The sequence below is a fragment of the Erythrolamprus reginae genome, chromosome 3 (assembly GCF_031021105.1).
Source record: "Erythrolamprus reginae isolate rEryReg1 chromosome 3, rEryReg1.hap1, whole genome shotgun sequence".
Lineage (NCBI taxonomy): Eukaryota > Metazoa > Chordata > Lepidosauria > Squamata > Dipsadidae > Erythrolamprus > Erythrolamprus reginae.
The window spans coordinates 178,769,443-178,790,628 of record NC_091952.1 but is presented as its reverse complement, the minus strand read 5'-3'; the positions used below and the strand labels follow the sequence as shown (position 1 = coordinate 178,790,628).

The following is a 21,186-nucleotide window of genomic DNA, read 5'->3' as shown; positions in this document are numbered from 1 at the left end:
AAGTGAAGCAAAAAGGGGAAGAAAGTTTGTCGTGCCTGCCTGAAATTGCATTTAAAAATATTGTATTATTTTTAATTTTTTATTGATTTCTACTTTGTGCCACCGCATATCCTAAACTCGGCTATATTTTTCTTTTCTTTATACCTAACAGGGATTGGGAAGAATGTCATTTGTGATCGTACAGCCACTCCGTTGGATGCCTTTCGGATGATGACAGCTGCCCACTATTACCCCAAGCTTATGAGCATCATGGGCAACGTTCTCCGTTTCCTGCCTGCCTTCGTGAGGATGAAGCAGCTGATCCAAGAGGGCTATGTGGGAGAACTGCTTGTGTGTGAGGTTCAGGTTCACAGCGGGAGCCTTCTGGGGAAGAAGTACAACTGGAGCTGCGACGATCTGATGGGAGGTGGTGGGTTGCATTCTGTGGGTACCTACATCATTGATCTCCTGACTTTCCTCACCAGTCAGAAAGCCGTGAAAGTTCACGGGCTCCTTAAGACCTTTGTGAAACAGACGGACCACATTAAGGGAATACGTCAGATTACGAGCGACGACTTCTGTACGTTTCAAATGGTCTTAGAAGGCGGGGTGTGCTGCACTGTTACCCTTAATTTCAACATGCCGGGAGAATTTAAACAAGACATTGTGGTGATTGGATCAAGCGGGCGGCTAATTGCAGTCGGCACTGATTTGTACGGACAAAGCAACAACTCTCCGCAGAAAGAGCTCCTCTTGAAGGATTCTGCCCCAGTCAGCAATGCCTTGTTACCGGAGAAGGCCTTCAGCGACATCCCATCTCCGTACCTCCGGGGCACCATAAAGATGGTACAAGCCGTCAGGGAGGCATTTGAAGATCAAGACGACCGACGAACCTGGGACGGTCGGCCACTCACAATGGCTGCCACTTTTGATGATTGTCTCTATGCTTTGTGTGTGGTGGACACCATTAAAAGGTCTAACCAACTGGGTGAATGGCAGAACATTGTGATTATGACTGAAGAACCAGAACTGAGTCCTGCTTACTTGATCAGTGAGGCTATGAGGCGGAGCAGGATGTCTCTGTACTGCTAGATTTTTGTCTTGACTCTTGGGATGGTGGTGGTGGGAGGAAGTGAATCGATTCAGCTTTTCCCCCACAGAAATATGACTGCACATCTCAGGCCTGGAAAAGGGAAACAGTTTAAGGAAACAATATTTGTTGCTAAAGCCACATTGCCTAGTTGGTGCTGAAATAGTAGATGCATTGGAAATGCCCGTGGCACATTGGAGTTGCAGATCCTTAGGAAGGAAAAAAAATGTGTGTTAGCTTTTTACCAAATAATAGGAAGGTAAAACGTAATCTGTTGGGGGGCACAACTGATTCAATTGTGTTTACTGTCAAAAAAAAAAAAGATTCAAGAAGGTCCAGTTGGTGTTACAAGAAAAAAACCAAAAACAGCAGGCCATAAAGATGCTTGAATCGGAAGCCTATGTAGATTGCACAGACTTACCCATAGCTTCTAAGAGCTCCACTGATAAAAGCATGCGTCTCTGTTGTTAATTGGTTAAATAACCCATTGTATTAGTTAAATGATACAGTAAGAACATTTGGCATGAATATGTTCTCTGATGTCAAAAGAATTTGGTAGATTGGTTTTCATAGCTAACATATATAATGTTTTGGCGTTATTTTTCCTTTTCTGTGGAATATAACTTGAATAAGTAGGTTTCTCCCCCCCCCCCCCATTCCAGTTGTAAACCGCCTTGAGTCTGCGGAGAAGGGTATCATAGAAATCTAAGTAATAAATAAATAAATAAATAAATAAATTCATATTGTTCCAAATTCATAGTATGTTCCACTTCAGGTTCCAAGCCCACCGGCTCAGTAAGCTTTGATTCAAAGCACAAAAATCTATATAAAAATAGAATTAAGCATAAATTAGTTTTAGGATAGCCCCATAATGTTTTATGAACTTTGATTCTTGGTAAATTCCAGGGTGATATTTTTTGCTTTGTTTCAGAGCGAAAACCAAGCATAACTACTATGATAACTTAAAATGCACAAATTTTCATGGATTGGGCCTTATTTTTTTGGTTAGAGGCATCAAGTAGTGTGTCTGACAAAGTAGATTTAGTTGCAAAATGATATAGTGTAATATGTTCGTTCGCAAGCAATTGCAAGGTTACTAGTTCCTAATCTGGAATTATATATTTAAATCTTACGCCAGGGGGAACATAGGGAGATAGTCAGCAAAACATAGCGTGGAGCCAAATCTCATGTGTTTTAGGCAAAACCTACACAAAGCAAAATAATGCCTCCCCCAGTAAGGAAAGCCCTAGCTTAAGTGGAAGAAAAAATAACTAAAGGTCAGGTGAGATATGGCGACTGATCATTTTTGTATGTTTGACAGTTTGTTCTTGTTGTGGAAGCATATCTGGTATGCCTGGCAGTTTTATTGCAATATTGTTTGAGTATCTAATCCATATCATAATGACAACAGGAGTGCCTTTTGCCCTGTTGCTCCCTAACAGATCATTCTCTGGGATCTTCGTTATGAAAATTCCCAACACAATTAACTGTTAATGTTTCTTTTCCTCCACTTTGAAAAATTCAAATAAATATTGGAGGTATTACTTGGGACTGTTACTTTATCCCTAGAACTGAAATTATCCTGCATACTTCCTTCTAGCAAAAGTTGCCAGTGCTCACTAGACAAAAAAAAAGAAAGAAGCCATTTGATCCATAACTACCTACAGCCCTAGACCAAGATCAAAACTCAGGAATTGTCTTTGATGGGTGAACTGAGCCAATGACAGCCCAAAATGGTAGAAATTTGATCTGGTAACCTCTCCCCTACCCCGCTTGTTGGCACTCTTATATATTTTCTCTCCTTTCTCTCCTAAGTAGCAGAGTACAGTATAGGTTAATTGATTTCCTGAAGAGAGATTTTGAAATTGTGATAACCATGATAGATGTGATCTTGGTCACATCTCTTTACGGTAATTTGCTTTTAGAAATAACAGTGGCAAGTCTCATCCTGAACAAGTGTCTTCTGGTCTTTTGAGTGATTCTACAAGTTGTGAAAGAAAAAAAGTTTTTTTCCATCTATCATCTCTCTCTCTCTCTCATGTCTGTCTGTCTGTCTGTCTATCATCTATCTATCTATCCTATCTGTCTGTCTGTCTGTCTGTCTATCTACCTACCTACCTACCAGTACTTTTTTATTCTCTGTTCTGGGGTGCCATCTGCAAACCCTCCTGGATAAATTTAATCAACAATCCTCTTAAGCAAGTCTCAGTTTGTCTGCAATATCTTCATCCTCACAAACATTTACTATTAAGAATCCTGAGAGTTGCGCTGGCTTAAAATGACACTATACCCTTTCGGTGGGGAATGCACAGAATTTTGGCTTTGGGGTTGCTGAAGGCCCACAGGATATTGTTTATAAAGTAATGGTATTGCCTGTGAGGATGGGACTGGTTTTTTTTTTTGTGTTACTATGTATTGGAGAAGGGAAAGGTTGGGGGGCGGTTAAATATCTATTTTAGGGGAATATTGCATTAAAAGGACAAGTTGCACTGATGAAAATAATAATTTTCTTAGCAACACTGTGGGAACTGAATCTGGCCACAAGCCACAAATTGCCCACTCTTGGTTTATATCATAATTTGTATTTGTCTGGCAACCGATCTTCACTAGAAGTTATTAAATTGCCTGAAGTCAGGAACTAAAGATTTATGAAAAGCTGGATTATACTTGGTCGGTAGGGTTCGATTTAGCACTTTGCATGTTTAACTGAGAGAACTGCATTAATTTCAGGAACTGTATAGAGCCCATTTTGTATAAAGTCAGATGAGAAATAGTAGAAACAAAAGAATCCTGTTCTGTCATGGAATTTATATGTACTCGAGCTTGCCTTATATAGCTTAATGTTGGGGGGTTATTTAAAGGAGTATCTGTTATTGGGACATCTTGACAGCATCATGAGTAATCTCTGCTGCCTGCTAAGGTGTTTCACTTGTGTCTGTATGTGGATTGATAGAGCATCTTTTAATAAAGGATCTCTGCAAGGGTCAGTAATATAACCTCTCTTACTTTTCCTTCTCTCCTAGATCTAAAACTCCAATTGAAATATCAGGTGGGTGGGTAGGAATATGTTTGCACTAAGAAAAATTAGAATGTAATGGCATCGCTTTCTTTAAATTATCACCACTGTCCCTCCATCCCTGTTCAAAGTTTTACACACAGGATCAAATACTGGATAGAAAAAAATAATTTTAAAAGAGCAAAATGCACGAAGCATTGGAAAAGTGTCAATTGTTATTGGGTGACATTTGATACTAGACAAACCTTTTCCAACTTCATGTTCTTGGGATACGTTGAAACTACAGGGCTCATTATCCCAGTAAATGTTGGCTCTGCAATTTTGCAGTTGTAGACCTAACACAGTTGGAAGGGTACCAGATGGCTGCTATAAGACTAGTAAAAATTCTCCAATTGCTTTTGCTGTATTCTTGGTCTCCATTTGAACAATCCTTGAAGAATGATTTATTCTCTGATTTGCAGGCCCCCCCCCACATTAATTTAAATAATAAAAGGATGGAAGTCTTACTGGGGACATTTTGTTATTTTGTTTTATCCAAGACAGATTTAGTCAATTTTTGTTTTGTGTCATTCTGCTGTCCTTCTCTGTAAGAGCACTGAAAATGACAGAGGGAGACAGAGAGGTACTTAGCTCTATAAATCTTCTTAAAAATAGCATTTCCATGATTGATTGCAGTTCACTTGATCTGGTTCTAGAATGATATTTTGCTCTTTTTTTTAACTTTAAACATACAAGTGTACATTTATTGCTGTATTTAATATATATATTTATTGTGTTTTACAAACATATATATTATATAGAGCTTGAATATATATATATATATAGTTGCTATATATATATATAGTTGCATGGGCATTTTGTGTGTAGCAAATATTTTAAAAAGTTATTTATCAAACAATAAAAATGTGATTAAAAACAGATTCTATATTTTATACCTCAAGAGGTTAGAAAGCAAAAAAAAGAAAAGAAAGCGGGATTATCGCATATAAAGAACAGATGTGGAGAATGTCCCCAGTTTTTAACAACCTGGCTGTTGTTTTTTTTAAAATAGAAAGCAGCCTTTGATGTTTCTCAGCTACAATAAAATCCATACAACTTCTGTGCAATGTTTACGCGCTAGTCTTTCATTGTTTGGGAAATGTAGTTAGATATAATCGGTCCTTGGCATATATGTGCTGCTTTAAACCAGGCTTCCTGCTGTTCATACATATTTGATAATCAGAATAAAAAGAATTGAAATGCTGAATAAAAACATAAAAGAGACTGGGTTCCAGCTGCAAGTCATTCCTTTTAGTTGTGTGTTCTTCTTCCATAGCCTAGAGCAGTGATGGTGAACCTTTTTTCCTTGGGTGCCGAATGAGCGTGTGCGCATGCTATCATATATGTATGAGTAACCACATCCATAATTCAATGCCTGGGGAGGGCGAAAACAGCTTCCCCCACCCCCTGGAGGCCCACTGGAGGCCAGAAAGGGCCTGTTTCCCAACTTCTGGTGGGCCCAGTAGGCTTGTGTTTCACCCTTCCCAGGCTCCAATGGCTTCTCTGCAGCCGGGGGGAAGCCAAAAACGCCCTCCCAGAGCCTCTGTGTGAGCCAAAAATTAGCTGGCTGGCACATACATGCACGTTGGAGCTGAGCTAGTGCAACAGCTTGCGTGCCAGCAGATATGGCACCGCATGCGATCTGTGGCACCCGTGCCATAGGTTCACCATCACTGGCCTAGAGCTATGATGGCAAACCTTTTTTTCCTCGAGTGCAAAAAGCAAACAAGCCTACCTCTGATTATCTACTATATAAAGTGTATGTACACACATGCACGCACAGTTCTTCTAAAATTATGCACATTCAACCTCATTTACTGTGATAGGAAAAACACCCAGAGCCCAGAAGGGAAAAAAAAGAAAAAACATTGAAATTTTGCTACTGATACTGTGTACCTGTAGCCCACCACTGCATGGAGGGCAGGACATATTTATTTATTTATTTATTTATTTATTCATTTATTCATTCATTCATTCATTCATTACATTTGTATGCCGCCCCTCTCCGTAGACTCAGGGTGGCTCACAACAGTAATAGAAAACAATATATAATACAAATCTAATAATTAAAACTAAAAATCCATAATTAAAAAAAACATGCACACAACATACCATACATAAACAGTATAGGTCTGGGGAAGTTATCTCAGTTCCCCCATGCCTGACGGCAGAGGTGGGTTTTAAGGAGTTTATGAAAGGCAAGGAGGGTGGGGGCAGTTCTAATCTCAGGGGGGAGCTGGTTCCAGAGGGTCGGGGCCACCACAGAGAAGGCTCTTCCCCTGGGACCCGCCAAATGACATTGTTTAGTCGATGGGACCCAGAGAAGGCCAACTCTGTGGGACCTAACTGGTCGCTGGGATTCATGCGGCAGAAGGCGGTCCCGGAGATATTCTGGCCCGATGCCATGAAGGGCTTTATAGGTCAAAACCAACATTTTGAATTGTGACCGGAAATTGATCGGCAACCAATGCAGACTGCGGAGTGTTGGTGTAACATGGGCATACCTTGGGAAGCCCATGATTGGACATGTGGGAGATGTGCATTGCATGCACAGGGGGGCAGGGAGGGAGTCATACACACATGTGGGGATCATGCTTGCATGTGCAGGGGTGGAGGCGCAGGGGGTCATGTGCATATACATAGAGTGCATATGGGGGGTTCAGCACGCTATGACCAAAAGGTTAGTCATCACTGCTATACACCAATGCACACCTGGCTACCTTCTATTCCGGACTCGGAGCAGCATGAAATGGAAAACGCTTCCTGTCCAAGGGAATCGATCTAGAGAGATCACACCGTGCACTCTCAGGGGGGCGTGCCCCATTATTTGAGAAAGAACTGGCTTAGTCCTCCAGTGCTTTATTGGTTAAGGTGACCAGACGTCCCACTTTTGGTGGGGCAGTCCTGCTTTTGAGCAATTTGTCCCGCATTGTTTTTAAAAAGTTCTAATTTTTTAAAAAATGGGACGTTTGGTCACCTTACCTTACCAGCTCAGCGCCATTATAATAAACTGTCCCTTCATCCCAAACCCGCCACATCTACGCTTCCCAAAGTGCCCCCTCAGCATCTTCAGCAAGGAATTCTGGGATTTGTAGGCCGGATGTCGCTCCCTCCTGCCTTCTCTTTAGGGCTCACAGCAGGGAGAACAAAATGGCGGCTGAAGTCCACACATTTTATGGTAACCGCCATGACCCCCGTCATTGACCATCCCTCTTTTTTGACCCCCCGCCCGCAGTCACCTTCCCATGTTTGCTCCGGCAGTTGGAAATGGCTGCCATTAAGGCTTTTTTTTTTTTTTAAAGGACGAGCAATCCTACAGATTTCAAAACATCCCTTAGCCCGTTTCTTTGGTTTTCTCTTTGGATTGTTTTGGATCTTTCCTTCTGCTGCCCTTCTGGGTTCCCAAGGTGGCTTCTGCTGTAAGGGTCCTTTCTTATATTTCTTCCCCCCAGAAATAGCCGGCAGGCTTCTTCACACAGATGTACAAAAGTCATCCGTGCCGTCCAGTGAAGGGCTACCAAAATTTTTACTACCACACTGTGGCCGTGGCTTATGCAAGACGCCCTGCATTTTCTTTCAACATCTCTCAGTGCAAATTGGGTGCTCTGGGGTGGAGCTCCATTTTTGCTACCCCACTGCGTTGTTCCCCCCGTCCAGGCAGTAGCCCCCCCCAATCCCATTCCACCCCCCGGTAATGGTGTCCCACTTTACCTAGGTTATAATCTGATCACTTTATTATTGGTACATGCTCATAATGCTTGCTGCCCAGAATTATGTGTTGCATTGAAGCTTGTCTTGTGCAGAGCAGCACATGATGTGTCTGAGTGGGCTGCTTCTCCGATCATTAGGAACATGTCCCAAGACCACATGCATGAATGAATGAATGCAGGATATTGAGAAAGGATAACCTAAACTTGGGGTCTCCTTTTTCCTACAATATCCCAGAACAGATGTTTGTATCTGATCTCTGTCCATGTTAATTCAAGGCCTGCATTTATATTTGAAGTAAGAGCTCATTAAGTTTCAATGGAGCCCTAGGGAAAAATGTCATAAAAACAAGTGCTGGAAATACAGCTGGGCTGTTACAGTATTGATTAAGTAATGCAGCAAGTAAATGTTGTTACAGTGCAAAAAAGGCTTTTAAAAATCAGTATAGCAAATGGGACAAGAGCTTTCTTTTTGCTAAGATGTTTTCACTTGGGTTTGTAGGATTGCTCGCAGGGGGGTAGGAGAACGTTCAAAAAGTGCATTTATACATCAGCTGCTACGAACAGATCAGACAGTTAATCAAGTTTGGTGTTGATTTATATACCACTCCTAATGTCTGTTAAATAGAGGGCTGTCCATTAACTCAGGTTTTACTATAGATTATCCCATTTGTGTCCATTAAATGCTACAAATCTAGAAATAATGCAAATTTGGATTTAATAGACATACCCTATCTCAAATTATCAGATAAACGAAGGCTTAATTGTCTTCAGCCTTCATAATACCTATATTCAGGCAATAAAGCAGAACGCGTTTTCTCTTTGCCATCTATTCTCCTTGTTCTGCTTGGGTCTACTCAGATTGAAACAATGAAGAACCCACTCACAGAAATTCAAACCAAAAACAAAACTATATTTAAGAATGATTTGTACAAAACAAGGTCAGTATTTTTCGTCCATGTTGTCAGCATTCCAGGTCAAATTGGCTAATAGATAAGGAATTGCTGTGGCCAAGAGCCAAATCCAATTTAGACATTCTTCAGTGCTCTAATGTCATTTTACACACACACTCACCAATCTTCAGGTTTTCCTCGGCAGCTGCATCTTTGAACGATGACCTTAAAAGGGTAACAGCAGTTTGTCAGCAAGGCATTTCTGGAACCCCGGACCTAGGACTTCCACCATTACAAACATTGAAACTCCAAGCCTCTTTACCCATAAATCCTCACATATACTGTCTATTCACTGTCTAGACTTTGTTCGATAGATTCACCTTCTAGAACTTTTTCCATAAAGATATTCCCATCTGCTTCATGACCTTCTGACCCTGGCATCTAATTTTTATTTTATTGATTTATTTTATTTATTGGATTTGTATGCCGCCCCTCTCCGTAGACTCGGGGCGGCTAACAACAGCAATAAAAACAGCATATAACAATCCAATATTAAAACAGTTAAAAACCCTTATTATAAAACCAAACATACATACAGACATACCATGCATAAAATTGTAAAGGCCTAGGGGGAAAGAGCATCTCAATTCCCCCATGCCTGGCGGCAGAGGTGGGTTTTAAGAAGCTTACGAAAGGCAAGGAGGGTGGGGGCAATTCTAATCTCTGGGGGGAGTTGGTTCCAGAGGGCCGGGGCTGCCAAAGAGAAGGCGCTTCCCCGGGTCCCGCCAAGCAACATTGTTTAGTTGACCGGACCCGGAGAAGACCCACTCTGTGGGAACTAACTGGTCGCTGGGATTCGTGCGGCAGAAGGTGATGCCTAATAGGGTCTCCGGGTCCCCCTCCTCCTCTGAGTCAGACATTACCATAATCAGTGTTTGTGAACACTGGCCTCGGGTACCAAGATGGACCTACTTCATCCACTCACAACATCCCTAAGGCATTTTTTTAGATTTGGCAAAGTGATGGAATTAGGGACAAGCAGTGATGGGTTCCTACGGGACGGTCAGGAACGCAGTTCCGGTAGCAAAATTTGGAGCTCCACCCCAGAGCACCCAATTTGCACTGAAAGATGTTGAAACAAAATGCATAAGCCACGCCCACAGTGTGGTAGTAAAAATTTTGGTAATTCATCACTGGGGACAAGTCATTGCAGGATGCTAAAATGTCTGACTGCCTTCTCAGTGTTTATTGCTTTTTATACAGTTTTCCAAGCAGCAAAAGATAGAAAAGAACTGTTCAGTATGAGCAGAGTTACTGGGTAGATTACACAAAGTTGAAAATTTGCATACCTTGTTCCGATTGGATGCTGGGGTTTGGCGCCAGAATTGTATCCTTGTCAAGTTCCTTGTTGCTGGGCTGTAAGAGTATAAATAAGAGAGACACTATATTCTGCTCTCTCTCTAACTCGCGTATAGTTGTTAACAGTATCAGTATTCGCTAACGTTCCTGTCAGAAATGAATCTTTGAAAAGAGATCGTTCTTGAGAGTCATTTTAAGAACAACAGCATTTTCATTGGTGAATTCTCCCCACAAATCCTTAAGAACATCCTGTTGATACAATATAGATGAGATCACGTACCAGCCAGGGATAATGTCCAAAATCATCCTGGCTACCGGTATGTGAACTGGGTGAGATCATTTAGACATGAGAGGCCCATTTGAGGTAGGCAGTTTGCTGCACACAACTTCCACATGGCCTCCACCTCTACAGCAAAGAAGAGATAACTTAGATTGCCCAGCTATCATGCCTTTCCCCTTTATTTATTTATTGGATTTGTATGCCGCCCCTCTCCGTAGACTCGGGGTGACTAACAACAGTAATAAAAACAGCATATAAACAATCCAATATTAAAACAGTTTAAAACCCTTATTATAAAACCAAACATACAGACAGACATACCATGCATAAAATTGTAAAGGCCTAGGGGGAAAGAGTATCTCAGTTCCCCCATGCCTGGCGGCAGAGGTGGGTTTTAAGAAGCTTACGAAAGGGAAGGAGGGTGGGGGCAATTCTAATCTCTGGGGGCAGTTGGTTCCAGAGGGCCAGGGCTGCCACAGGGAAGGCTCTTCCCCTGGGGCCCGCCAAGCGACATTGTTTAGTTGACGGGACCTGGAGAAGACCCACTCTGTGGGACCTAAATGGTCGCTGGGATTTGTGCGGCAGAAGGCGGTCCCTGAGATAATCTGGTCTGGTGCCATGAAGGGCTTTATAGGTCATAACCAACACTTTGAATTGTGACCGGAAACTGATCGGCAACCAATGTAGACTGCGGAGTGTTGGTGTAACATGGGCATATTGCAATAAACTTGCAGGATAGGCAATGCTGAAAATAACTGGTAAAAAAACCAAGGGACTTTTGGATTTAACAGCAACTTGAATTTCAGAACCCTAGTGAGAAAGTGGGAATGCCACAATACAGTCCTCAATTTATGACTGTTCGTTTAATGATGTTTCAAAGCTATGAGAGTCTTGCTAAAAGTGATTTACTCCTTGTCTTTGCACAAAACTACATCTCCCCCTCGGTCACATGATCACAATCCATCCACTTGGCCGCATCTGGTTGGTCCCCAGGGTTCCTCCCACAACCATTCATCGCTGCCTTTTCTCCTTGGATGAAATGTCCCATGTACCCAAAAAGCCCAGGATGAACGTGCTTTTGGGCCTGTTCTGCGCTAGGGCTGTCACAAAGGGGTTGTGATGGGAGGGGCCGGGATGCAGGAGCTGGGTCGAAGAGCTAGGGCTGTTTCAGCCAAGGAGAAAAGGCATCTGTGAATGGTTGGGGGCAGAACCTTGGGGATCAACCAGGTTCGGCCAAGCGGAGAAGGTAAACAATCCCAATCTGAGCGCTCGGCAACTGGCTCGCATTTATGACCGTGCATTATGGTTTTATCGTTTTCCAATCATGTGGTTGTGATTTGTATCCCTGTCAGCTGGTTTCCAGCAAAAAATCTTAATTGGTGAAGCTTAACGTCTATGGCGGGGTTGTCAAACTTGCATTGTCATGTCATCACATGAAGTATTACGACTCCCCGCTTCACTAAACTGGGGGTGGGGGTGTCTAGTATATGACCCATCTAGCCCGCAGCTCATGGTGATTTGTGCAATTGTGATAAAATGGTCATACCTTATTCTATCTATCTATCTATCTATCTATCTATCTATCTATCTATCTATCTATCTATCTATCTATCTATCTATCTATCTATCTATCTATCTATCGTGTTTCCCCGATAGTAAGACACCCCCGATTGTAAGACGTATCGGGGGTTTCAGGGGAGTCGGCTAATATAAGCCGTACCCCGAAAGTAAGACATATGTCTTACTTTCGGGGAAACACGGGGGGGGAGCCCGATGACGTCGGGAAGACCCAGGGAAGGTTTCTTCGGCCGCCCAGCAGCTGATCTGCTCGGCAGCACAGCAGCAGCCCTGCGCAGTGGCAGGGAGAGGCTTGCGGCCACCGAGCAGGTGGGAGAGCTCGGCGGCAAGGCACAAAGGATTTCCCTCGGTGCACACGTGGAGCCGCAGACGCGTGTCGGGGAAGCATGTGTCTGGAGGGGAGGAGCCGCTCTGCGCAGTTGGGCAGCCCCACCTGTCTAACTGGACCGACGAACGCTGAACATGGTGCAATAACAGCCCAGCTACTCTAACCTCCCGCAACTAGCGCGTCAAAGTTTTGCATCTCTACTTTGGGTCGCGTGCTTATGCTTGTGTTTAAAGGGAAAGAACTTAGTATTGCTATCGGAATTCTCTCGACGGGGAAGGAGGCTGAACCGCAGATATAACGTTGGGAAGAAGGTGCAAAGAATCGCGCGGGGGGGGGGGATAGCGGCGGTGGTTTGGATTAAGCGATCGTAATCCCCCAAAAGGACGAACTCCAGCCTCGGAAGGCCGATGAACCGATGGCTATGAAATTAAGGCTTTTCTTTGAGAGAGAGAGAGAGAGAGAGAGAGAGAGAGAGAGAGAGAGAGTGAGGGATAGTCGTCGTCGGAGCGCTAAAGACCAGGGCAGAGAAAGCGCGAGCTGCATGCGGGAGAAACGGAGGAGGAATCAGGCAAGCCGAATGGGAGCCTGTTTGTGTGAGTCCGGTCCGGGTTTTGCTTACAGCCCCGGGCATTAGCAATAGCAGCGGCGGCAGGAGAGGCAGCCTTTGCAATGTGGTCTGCCTGTCTCGGCACTTGCAGAGCGAGGATGTAGAGGTGGGTTTGCAGAGGAGTTGCTGGCGGGGAATGGAGCGAGGGAGGGCAGGGGAGGGAGGGCAGGCAAAGAACGGCTCTCCTCAGCTCTCTTTTTAGCGCGGTCAACTTATTTGCAATTCTGACTTTGCCCGCTCCGACCTCTTTCTTTTAAGAATGCCCCGTCCTTCGCTTTGACGGCGCTGGTCCGAAGCGAGCCGAGCGGGCGGCGGCTTGCAGCGAAGGCGCTCATCCCAGCAACCGAGTCCTGCCGAGGCTCGGCTGCAAGCGGCCAGCGAGGCCGACCGGCTCCGAGGCGAGCGGCCGGAGCTGCGCCCTTCTTCGCCCGCCTCCTTTCCGGCAGGCAGGTGGGGCTGCCCAACTGCGCAGAGCGGCTCCTCCCCTCCAGACACACGCTTCCCCGACACGCGTCTGCGGCTCCACGCGTGCACCGAGGGAAATCCTTTGTGCCTTGCCGCCGAGCTCTCCCACCTGCTCGGCGGCCGCAAGCCTCTCCCTGCCACCGCGCTGCCGAGGGAACCGCCGCCAGGGCTGCTGCCGCGCTGCCGAGCAGATCAGCTGCTGGGCGGCCGAAGAAACCTTCCCTGGGTCTTCCCCGCCGCCCACGCAAAGGGGAAACCCCAATCTTCGCCTCCTCGCTGCTGCGCCGCTGAAAGGACCCTTTCAATTTTTTTCCAATGTAAGACATACCCCGAAAGTAAGACGTAGTGGGGCTTTTGGGGGTAAAAAGCCCCCAAAAGGGGAAACACGGTATCTATCTATCTATCTATCTATCTATCTATCTATCTATCTATCTATCTATCTATCTATCTATCTATCTATCTATCTATCTATCTATTTATTGGATTTGTATGCCACCCCTCTCCATAGACTCAGGGCGGCTAACAACAGTGATAAAAACAGCATGTAACAATCCAATACTAAAACAACTAAAAAACCCTTATTTATAAAACCAAACATACATACAAACATACCATGCATAAATTGTAGAGGCCTAGGGGGAAAGAATATCTCAATTCCCCCATGCCTGACGGCAGAGGTGGGTTTTAAGGAGCTTACAAAAGGCGAGGAGGGTGGGGGCAATTCTAATCTCTGGGGGGAGTTGGTTCCAGAGGGCCGGGGCCGCCACAGAGAAGGCTCTTCCCCTGGGTCCCGCCAAACGACATTGTTTAGTCGATGGGACCTGGAGAAGGCCAACTCTGTGGGACCTAACTGGTCGCTGGGATTCGTGCGGCAGAAGGCGGTCCCTGAGATGACACAGTTTAAAAACTGCAGTGTCTTAAGACAGGAATTCAGCTTTCAATTGTCCATAAACAGTTACGCATACCTGCTTTTGATACAAAATTAAGAAAGATTTCATCAAACTGGAAACATTTGCTAAAATATGTGGCTATAAAAAAAAACCTGCAATAAAGTCTAGAGCAGTTAATGGAAGATAATGACAACCAAGATTTGATTGTCATTTCTTCTCTCCTCCTGAAAGCAGCTTTGACTTTTATTAACATCTCAGAAACATCAGATGTATAATTCAAGACCGCAATTAGGCTTATGCAATCAGTCCTCCTTTTTTACATGCACCACAGACGATGGGAATATAAAAAGTGGCAGAGCTTTAATCACAGCCTCACCGTGATTTCTTTATTTTTGATCCTCCATGTGGCTGTTCCTGATTTGGGGATAAAGGCAAAAAAATTCCCTACCAGGAGAAGCTATGTTTGAAGGGCATCTGCCTCTTAAATACAAATGAATATGCATAAACTGCAGGAACGTGGTAGAACTAGTAGCCATTGATTGACTGATTCATATATTTATATGTCCCCCTTTGTAACCACATACTGAGTTAGCCAAATTCCATATAATTATTATATAAAACATGAAGAAATACTTCTACCCATTTTATACCTCCCACTGTTCAGCTTTGTTTGATAACTACAGCCCCAGGGATGAAAGCATGGTCAAAGCAATGGAAATTGCAGTTTAATGTTTCCAAATGTAAAATAATACGCTTGGGGAAAAGGAATCCTCAATCTGAGTATTGTATTGGCAGTTCTGTGTTAGCAAAAACTTCAGAAGAGAAGGATTTAGGGGTCGTGATTTCTGACAGTCTCAAAATGGGTGAACATGCAAACAGCCAAGGGATCTAAAGCAAAGTCTGGTATTCTGACATTATCTGCAACAGTGCCACTGTCATGGAGATAGCCGATAGATAGAACAATATAGAGCACTGCATCTTGTGCGTACACCCTGTAGGTTGTACACCCACAAGGGTCTGTTCTGGGTCCTATTATTTTTAATATGTTTGTGAGTGACATAGGGGAAGGTTTGGTAGGGAAGGTTTGCCTATTTGCCGATGACTCTAAAGTGTGCAATAGGGTTGATATTCCTGGAGGTGTCTGTATTATGGTAAATGATTTAGCTTTACTAGATAAATGGTCAAAGCAATGGAAACTGCAGTTTAATGTTTCCAAATGTAAAATAATGCACTTGGGGAAAAGGAATCCTCAATCTGAGTATTGTATTGGCAGTTCTGTGTTAGCAAAAACTTCAGAAGAGAAGGATTTAGGGGTAGTGATTTCTGACAGTCTCAAAATGGGTGAGCAGTGTGGTCGGGCGGTAGGAAAAGCAAGTAGGATGCTTGGCTGCATAGCTAGAGGTATAACAAGCAGGAAGTGGGAGATTGTGATCCCACTTTATAGAGCGCTGGTGAGACCACATTTGGAATAATACTGTGTTCAGTTCTGCAGACCTCACCTACAAAAAGATATTGACAAAATTGAACGGGTCCAAAGACGGGCTACAAGAATGGTGGAAGGTCTTAAGCATTAAATGTATCAGGAAAGACTTAATGAACTCAGTCTGTATAGTCTGGAGGACAGAAGGGAAAGGGGGGTGGCATGATCGAAACATTTAAATATGTCGAAGGGTTAAATAAGGTCCAGGAGGGAAGTGTTTTTAATAGGAAAGTGAACACAAGAACAAGGGGACACAATCTGAAGTTAGTTGGGGGAAAGATCAAAAGCAACATGAGAAAATATTATTTTACTGAAAGAGTAGTAGATCCTTGGAACAAACTTCCAGCAGACGTGGTTGGTAAATCCACAGTAACTGAATTGAAATATGCCTGGGATAAACATATATCCATCCTAAGATAAAATACAAAAAATAGTATAAGAGCAGACTAGATGGACCATGAGGTCTTTTTCTGCCGTCAGTCTTCTATGCTTCTATGAAAGCATAAAAGCAGCAAGAGAATGATTTCCTTCACATTGGAAACGCTCCAACTTTAGAAACAAAAGAGAAAGTTTTATATTTTGTTTTCTCTATGCCTTACTTCTCCCAACCTCACTCCAATTAATAGGAAGGAACTGATTTATGCCAGTGGCTGAACAGGCAGGTTTCAGCATTTGGTTTAAAAAATATGCCCTGAGGTCTGAAGAACGGTGGCATTTCTACTAATTTTTCCCATTTCCATTATTGGGATTTGATGTTGGAAAAAAGCCACAGTCATTTCTGGTCTATTTGAACTGAATTCTCCTGCAGGCAGATCTCTGCCCATGTTTAAAGATAGATGTGTCTGAACAAATTTATCTTCAGTATAAGCTTTTGTGTATGTAGCTACCTATAAATACACAACCATTCTGTATCTCTGTGTTAATACTAACATAGACTAAAATATTGACAGTAACTTTGAAAATGCGGAACTAAGTGTCTCTAGTTTTAATCAAATGAAGTGCTAAGTAGTATTGATTACTCTTAATTTGCCATTGCATTCTCAGACTAAAATACTTAGAAAATCCAAATCTGGGAATTTTACTGTCAAGAACATAATGAGAATTGAGATACTCTTTCCCCCTAGGCCTTTACAATTTTAAGTATGGTATGTCTGTATGTATGTTTGGTTTTATAATAAGGGTTTTTAACTGTTTTAATATTGGATTGTTATACGCTGTTTTTATTACTGTTGTTAGCCGCCCCGAGTCTACTGAGAGGGGCAGCATACAAATCCAATAAATAAATAAATAAAATAAATAAATAAATTAAGATCCAAATACTTTGGATATTAAATTGTATATCCAAAGAGTGGACCTAACATTTCTTGGTAGTCCTTGATTTACAACAGTTCATTTAACTCAATGCTACATTGGCACTGAAAAAAGTGACTTATGACTGTTTTCCACACTTAACGACTGCTACCGCATCTCCACAATCAAATTCAGACACTTGGCAATTGGTTCACATTTATGACAATTGGCGTGTTTCAGGGTGATCTATCTTTCTTTATTTTTCTTTCTTTCCTTTCTTTCTCTATTTATTTATTGGATTTCAATGCCGCTCCTCTGAAGACTCGAGGCAGCTTACAACACATAAAAAACAGGAAGTTACAATGAAAATCAATCCAATTAAATTAAAAATTGCATAATTATTTAAAATTCCTAGCTATATTAAAATCAATCACACCCATTCATACAACAACCATACAATCATTCATTGGCCAGGGGCTAAGATCTAATCGGCCCAAGCCTGGTGACATAAATGAGTCTTAAGACTCTTACAAAAGGCGAGGAGGGCAGTATGAATCTCCAGGGGGAGCTGGTTGCAGAAGGCCAGGGCCCCCACAGAGAAGGCCCTTCCCCTAGGTCCTGCCACGTGACATTGTGGAGTTGATGGGACCTGGAGAAGGACGACTCTATGGGACCTAACCAGTGGCTGGGATTCATGCAGCAAGAGGTGATCCCGCGAGTAATCTGGCCCGATGACATGTAGGGCTTTATAGGTCATAACCAACACATTGAATTGAGTCCGGAAACCAATTGGCAGCCAGTACAGACTGCGGAGTGTTAGAGAAACATGGGAATGCCTAGGCAGGCCCATAACTGCTCACACAGCTGCGTTCTGCACAATTTGCAGTTTCTGAACACTCTTCAAAGGTAGCCCCACGTAGAGAGCATTGCAGTAGTCGAACCTTGAGGTGATAAGTCAGTGACTGTGAGTAGACTGTCCAGAGGGAGTCCTTCTGACAGGCAAAGTCAATGCAGAAGTCAGATTCCCTTAATACCTTAATTTGCAACAGCTCATTTAGTGACCAGGTCACTAACTCAACACCTGCAGTGATTTACTTAACAACTCTGCCAAGAAAAGTTGTAAAATGGGTCAAAATTCACTTAAAAACTGCTTCCCTTAGCAATGCAAGTGTTGGGCTCAATTATGGTAGTAAGTCGAAGATTACCTGTACTGTCTTTCTCTCTAAATGCTTACAAAATGAAGACACGCCTTTTCTCTCCTACCCTACCCATGTTTTACAACTCTATAAACATGCCCAAGCTCGTAGGTGTGTCTCAGCAGGCTTTGTTAAATCCTGGCCCATGGACCTCATGACACCAATAAAATTTGTTTTCCTAAATAGGATATAAAATGCACAGAACCAACTATGCCACTTACCTACAGGACTTCTAACAGGTGCTCTTAAGAACAGCTAGTTTAAGGCTGCCATCTCCTGCTCCTGTAGTAAATTGCAGCAATAAAAAGTGAGGAATGCAGCTGAGTAATCCTCCCCCCAATATAAAAAGTGTTGGAGCATTCACACCTTCTGGAGGCAAGCTGTTCTCACTGATTAGTTGTTCTAACTGTCAGGAAATTTCTCCTTACTTCTAGGTTGCTTCTTTCCTTGTTTAGTTTCCACCCATTGCTACTTGTTCTACCCTCAGGTGCTTTTGTTTAGTTTTTTTATTACTGTATACAGTTTTATTTATAAACATATATACATAACACACAGAACAAAGACATTTTAGTCTGAAGGACAGAAGGAAAAGGGGGGACATGATCGAAACATTTAAATACGTCAAAGGGTTAAATAAGGTTCAGGAGGGAAGTGTTTTTAATAGGAAAGTGAACACAAGAACAAGGGGACACAATCTGAAGTTAGTTGGGGGAAAGATCAAAAGCAACATGAGAAAATATTATTTTACTGAAAGAGTAGTAGATCCTTGGAACAAACTTCCAGCAGACGTGGTTGGTAAATCCACAGTAACTGGATTTAAACATGCCTGGGATAAACATATATCGATCCTAAGATAAAATACAAAAAATAGTATAAGGGCAGACTAGATGGATCATGAGGTCTTTTTCTGCCATCAATCTTCTATGTTTCTAAAAACATTGGACATTTGTGTAGCAAATTTCTTATTGTGCTCACAGCCTATTACACAACTATTTCTGCATATTTATTGTAGACAGATGCTTTGGAGAATAGTTTTGACTCCTTCTTTGTGGCAGCCCCTGAGATATTGGAACACTACTATCATGTCTCCCCTGGTCCTTCTTTTCATTAGACCAGCCATGCCTAGTTCCTGCAATCGTTCTTCATATGTTTTAGCCTCCAGTCCCCTAATCATCTTTGTTGCTGTTGTCTACACTCTTTCTAGAGTCTCAACATCCTTTTGGCATCGTGGCGACGAAAACTGAATGCAGTTTTCCAAGTGAGACCTTACCAAGGCCTTATAAAGTGGTATTAACACTTCACGTGATCTTGATTCTATCCCTTTGTTAATGCAGCCTAGAACTGTGTTGGCTTTTTTGGCAGCTGCTGTACACTGCTGGCTCATATTTAAATGGTTTTCCACTAGGACTCCAAGATCCCTCTCTTTGGCAACTGGCTCATATTTATTAGTGTCCCAGGGTCATGTGACCACCTTTTGTGACCTTCTGACAGTAAATTGAGAAGTCAGATTAACGCATGAATCCCAGCGGCCGGTAAGGTCCCAGAGTTGGGCTTCTCCGGGTCCCGTTAGCCAGACAATGCCATCAGGCGGGGCCTAGGGGAAGAGCCTTCTCTGTGGCGGCCCCGGCCCTCTGGAACCAGCTCCCTTCAGAGATTTGCACTTCCCTCACCCTCCTCGCCTTTCGCAAGTCTTAAGACTCACCAGGCATGGGGCAATTAGATCAAGGCCCCTACCCCATCTACCAAATGTGAAGTGTGGTTATGTCTGAATTGGTTGACTGATTTTAACATATTGGGGTTTTACTTTATAATTCTTAGATTTGTTATGCATTGTTTATATTGTATTCTGTGAGCCGCCCCGAGTCTTTGGAGAAGGGCGGCATACAAATCTAATTAATAATAATAATAATAATAATAATAATAATAATAATAATAATGGATAATGATGCATAATAATGAAGTATGGATCATCGACATCGCAATCCCAGGAGCAGAATTGAGGAGAAGCAGCTAGAGAAATTAGTGAAATACAAAGATCTAAAAATTGAGCTGCAACGACTCTGGCATAAGTCAGTGAAAGTGGTCCCAGTGGTACTTGGCACGCTGGGCGCAGTGCCAAAGGATCTCAGCGGACATTTGAAAACCATAGGAATTGACAAAATCTCCATCTGTCAATTTCAAAAGGCCGATTTACTGGGATCAGCACACATAATTCGCCGTTACATCACGCAGTCCTAGGTGCTTGGGAAGCGCCCGACTGGTGATGAAATACAAAATCCAGCATAGTGATCTCGTTTGCTGTGTTGTATTGACATAATAATAATAATGATGATGATGATGATGAGATGATGACTTAATAAATGTCACTAACTTAACTGCTTAACAACTGTAGGAAGAAAAATTGTAAAAGGAGGAAAAATTCACTTAACAAATGTCTAACAATATAACAGAAATTTTAGACTCAATTGTCGTCATAGATCGAGGACTACCTGGACTGCAGAAGATGTTTTACTAGGTTGCACCAGCTTGATACAGGTGGCCCTCGATTTACAACAGTTCATTTAGTGACCGTTCAAAGTTACAAAGGCATTGAAAAAAGTGATTTATGACCTTTTTCACACTTATGACCATTGCAGCATAGTCATGGTAATGTGATCAAAATTTGGATGCTTGGCAACTGACCTGTACTTATGACTTGTTGCGGTGTTCCTGGGATGACGTGATCATCTTTTGGGAACTTTGTTACAAGCAAATTCACTTAACAACCATGTTCCCAACTTTTAACAACTACAGGGATTCACTGAATATCGGTAGCAGAAAAGATTGGAAAAACTGGTCAAAATTCACGGAACCAATGTTTCACTTAGCAACAAAAATTTGGGGCTCAGTTGTAATCCTTAAATCGACGATTACCTATACTCCGGCAATAAGATGTCCGAATATAAAACAAACAACGCCACCAAGAAAACACCCCGCCCTCACCCCCGTC

The 21,186-nt window shown here is 42.8% G+C and overlaps 1 protein-coding gene and 1 long non-coding RNA gene across 2 annotated transcripts in view; one reads left to right on the top strand and one right to left on the bottom strand.

Moving 5' to 3' along the window:
• The window catches only part of GFOD1 (Gfo/Idh/MocA-like oxidoreductase domain containing 1), a 56,870-nt gene extending 51,815 nt beyond the window's left edge, over nt 1-5,055 (top strand). Inside the window, exon 2 of the mRNA XM_070747270.1 lies at nt 152-5,055. Coding sequence (XP_070603371.1) covers nt 152-1,071 — 920 coding nt within the window. The 3' untranslated portion in view covers nt 1,072-5,055. The remainder of the gene's footprint in view (nt 1-151) is intronic.
• Nucleotides 69-21,106, bottom strand: LOC139164773 (uncharacterized). The gene is made up of 4 exons (XR_011558695.1): nt 20,880-21,106; nt 10,074-10,140; nt 8,906-8,949; nt 69-1,278 (listed from the first exon to the last, which is right to left on the bottom strand). It is a non-coding gene; the product is annotated as an uncharacterized lncRNA (long non-coding RNA).
• Between the last annotated feature and the right edge of the window lie 80 nt (nt 21,107-21,186).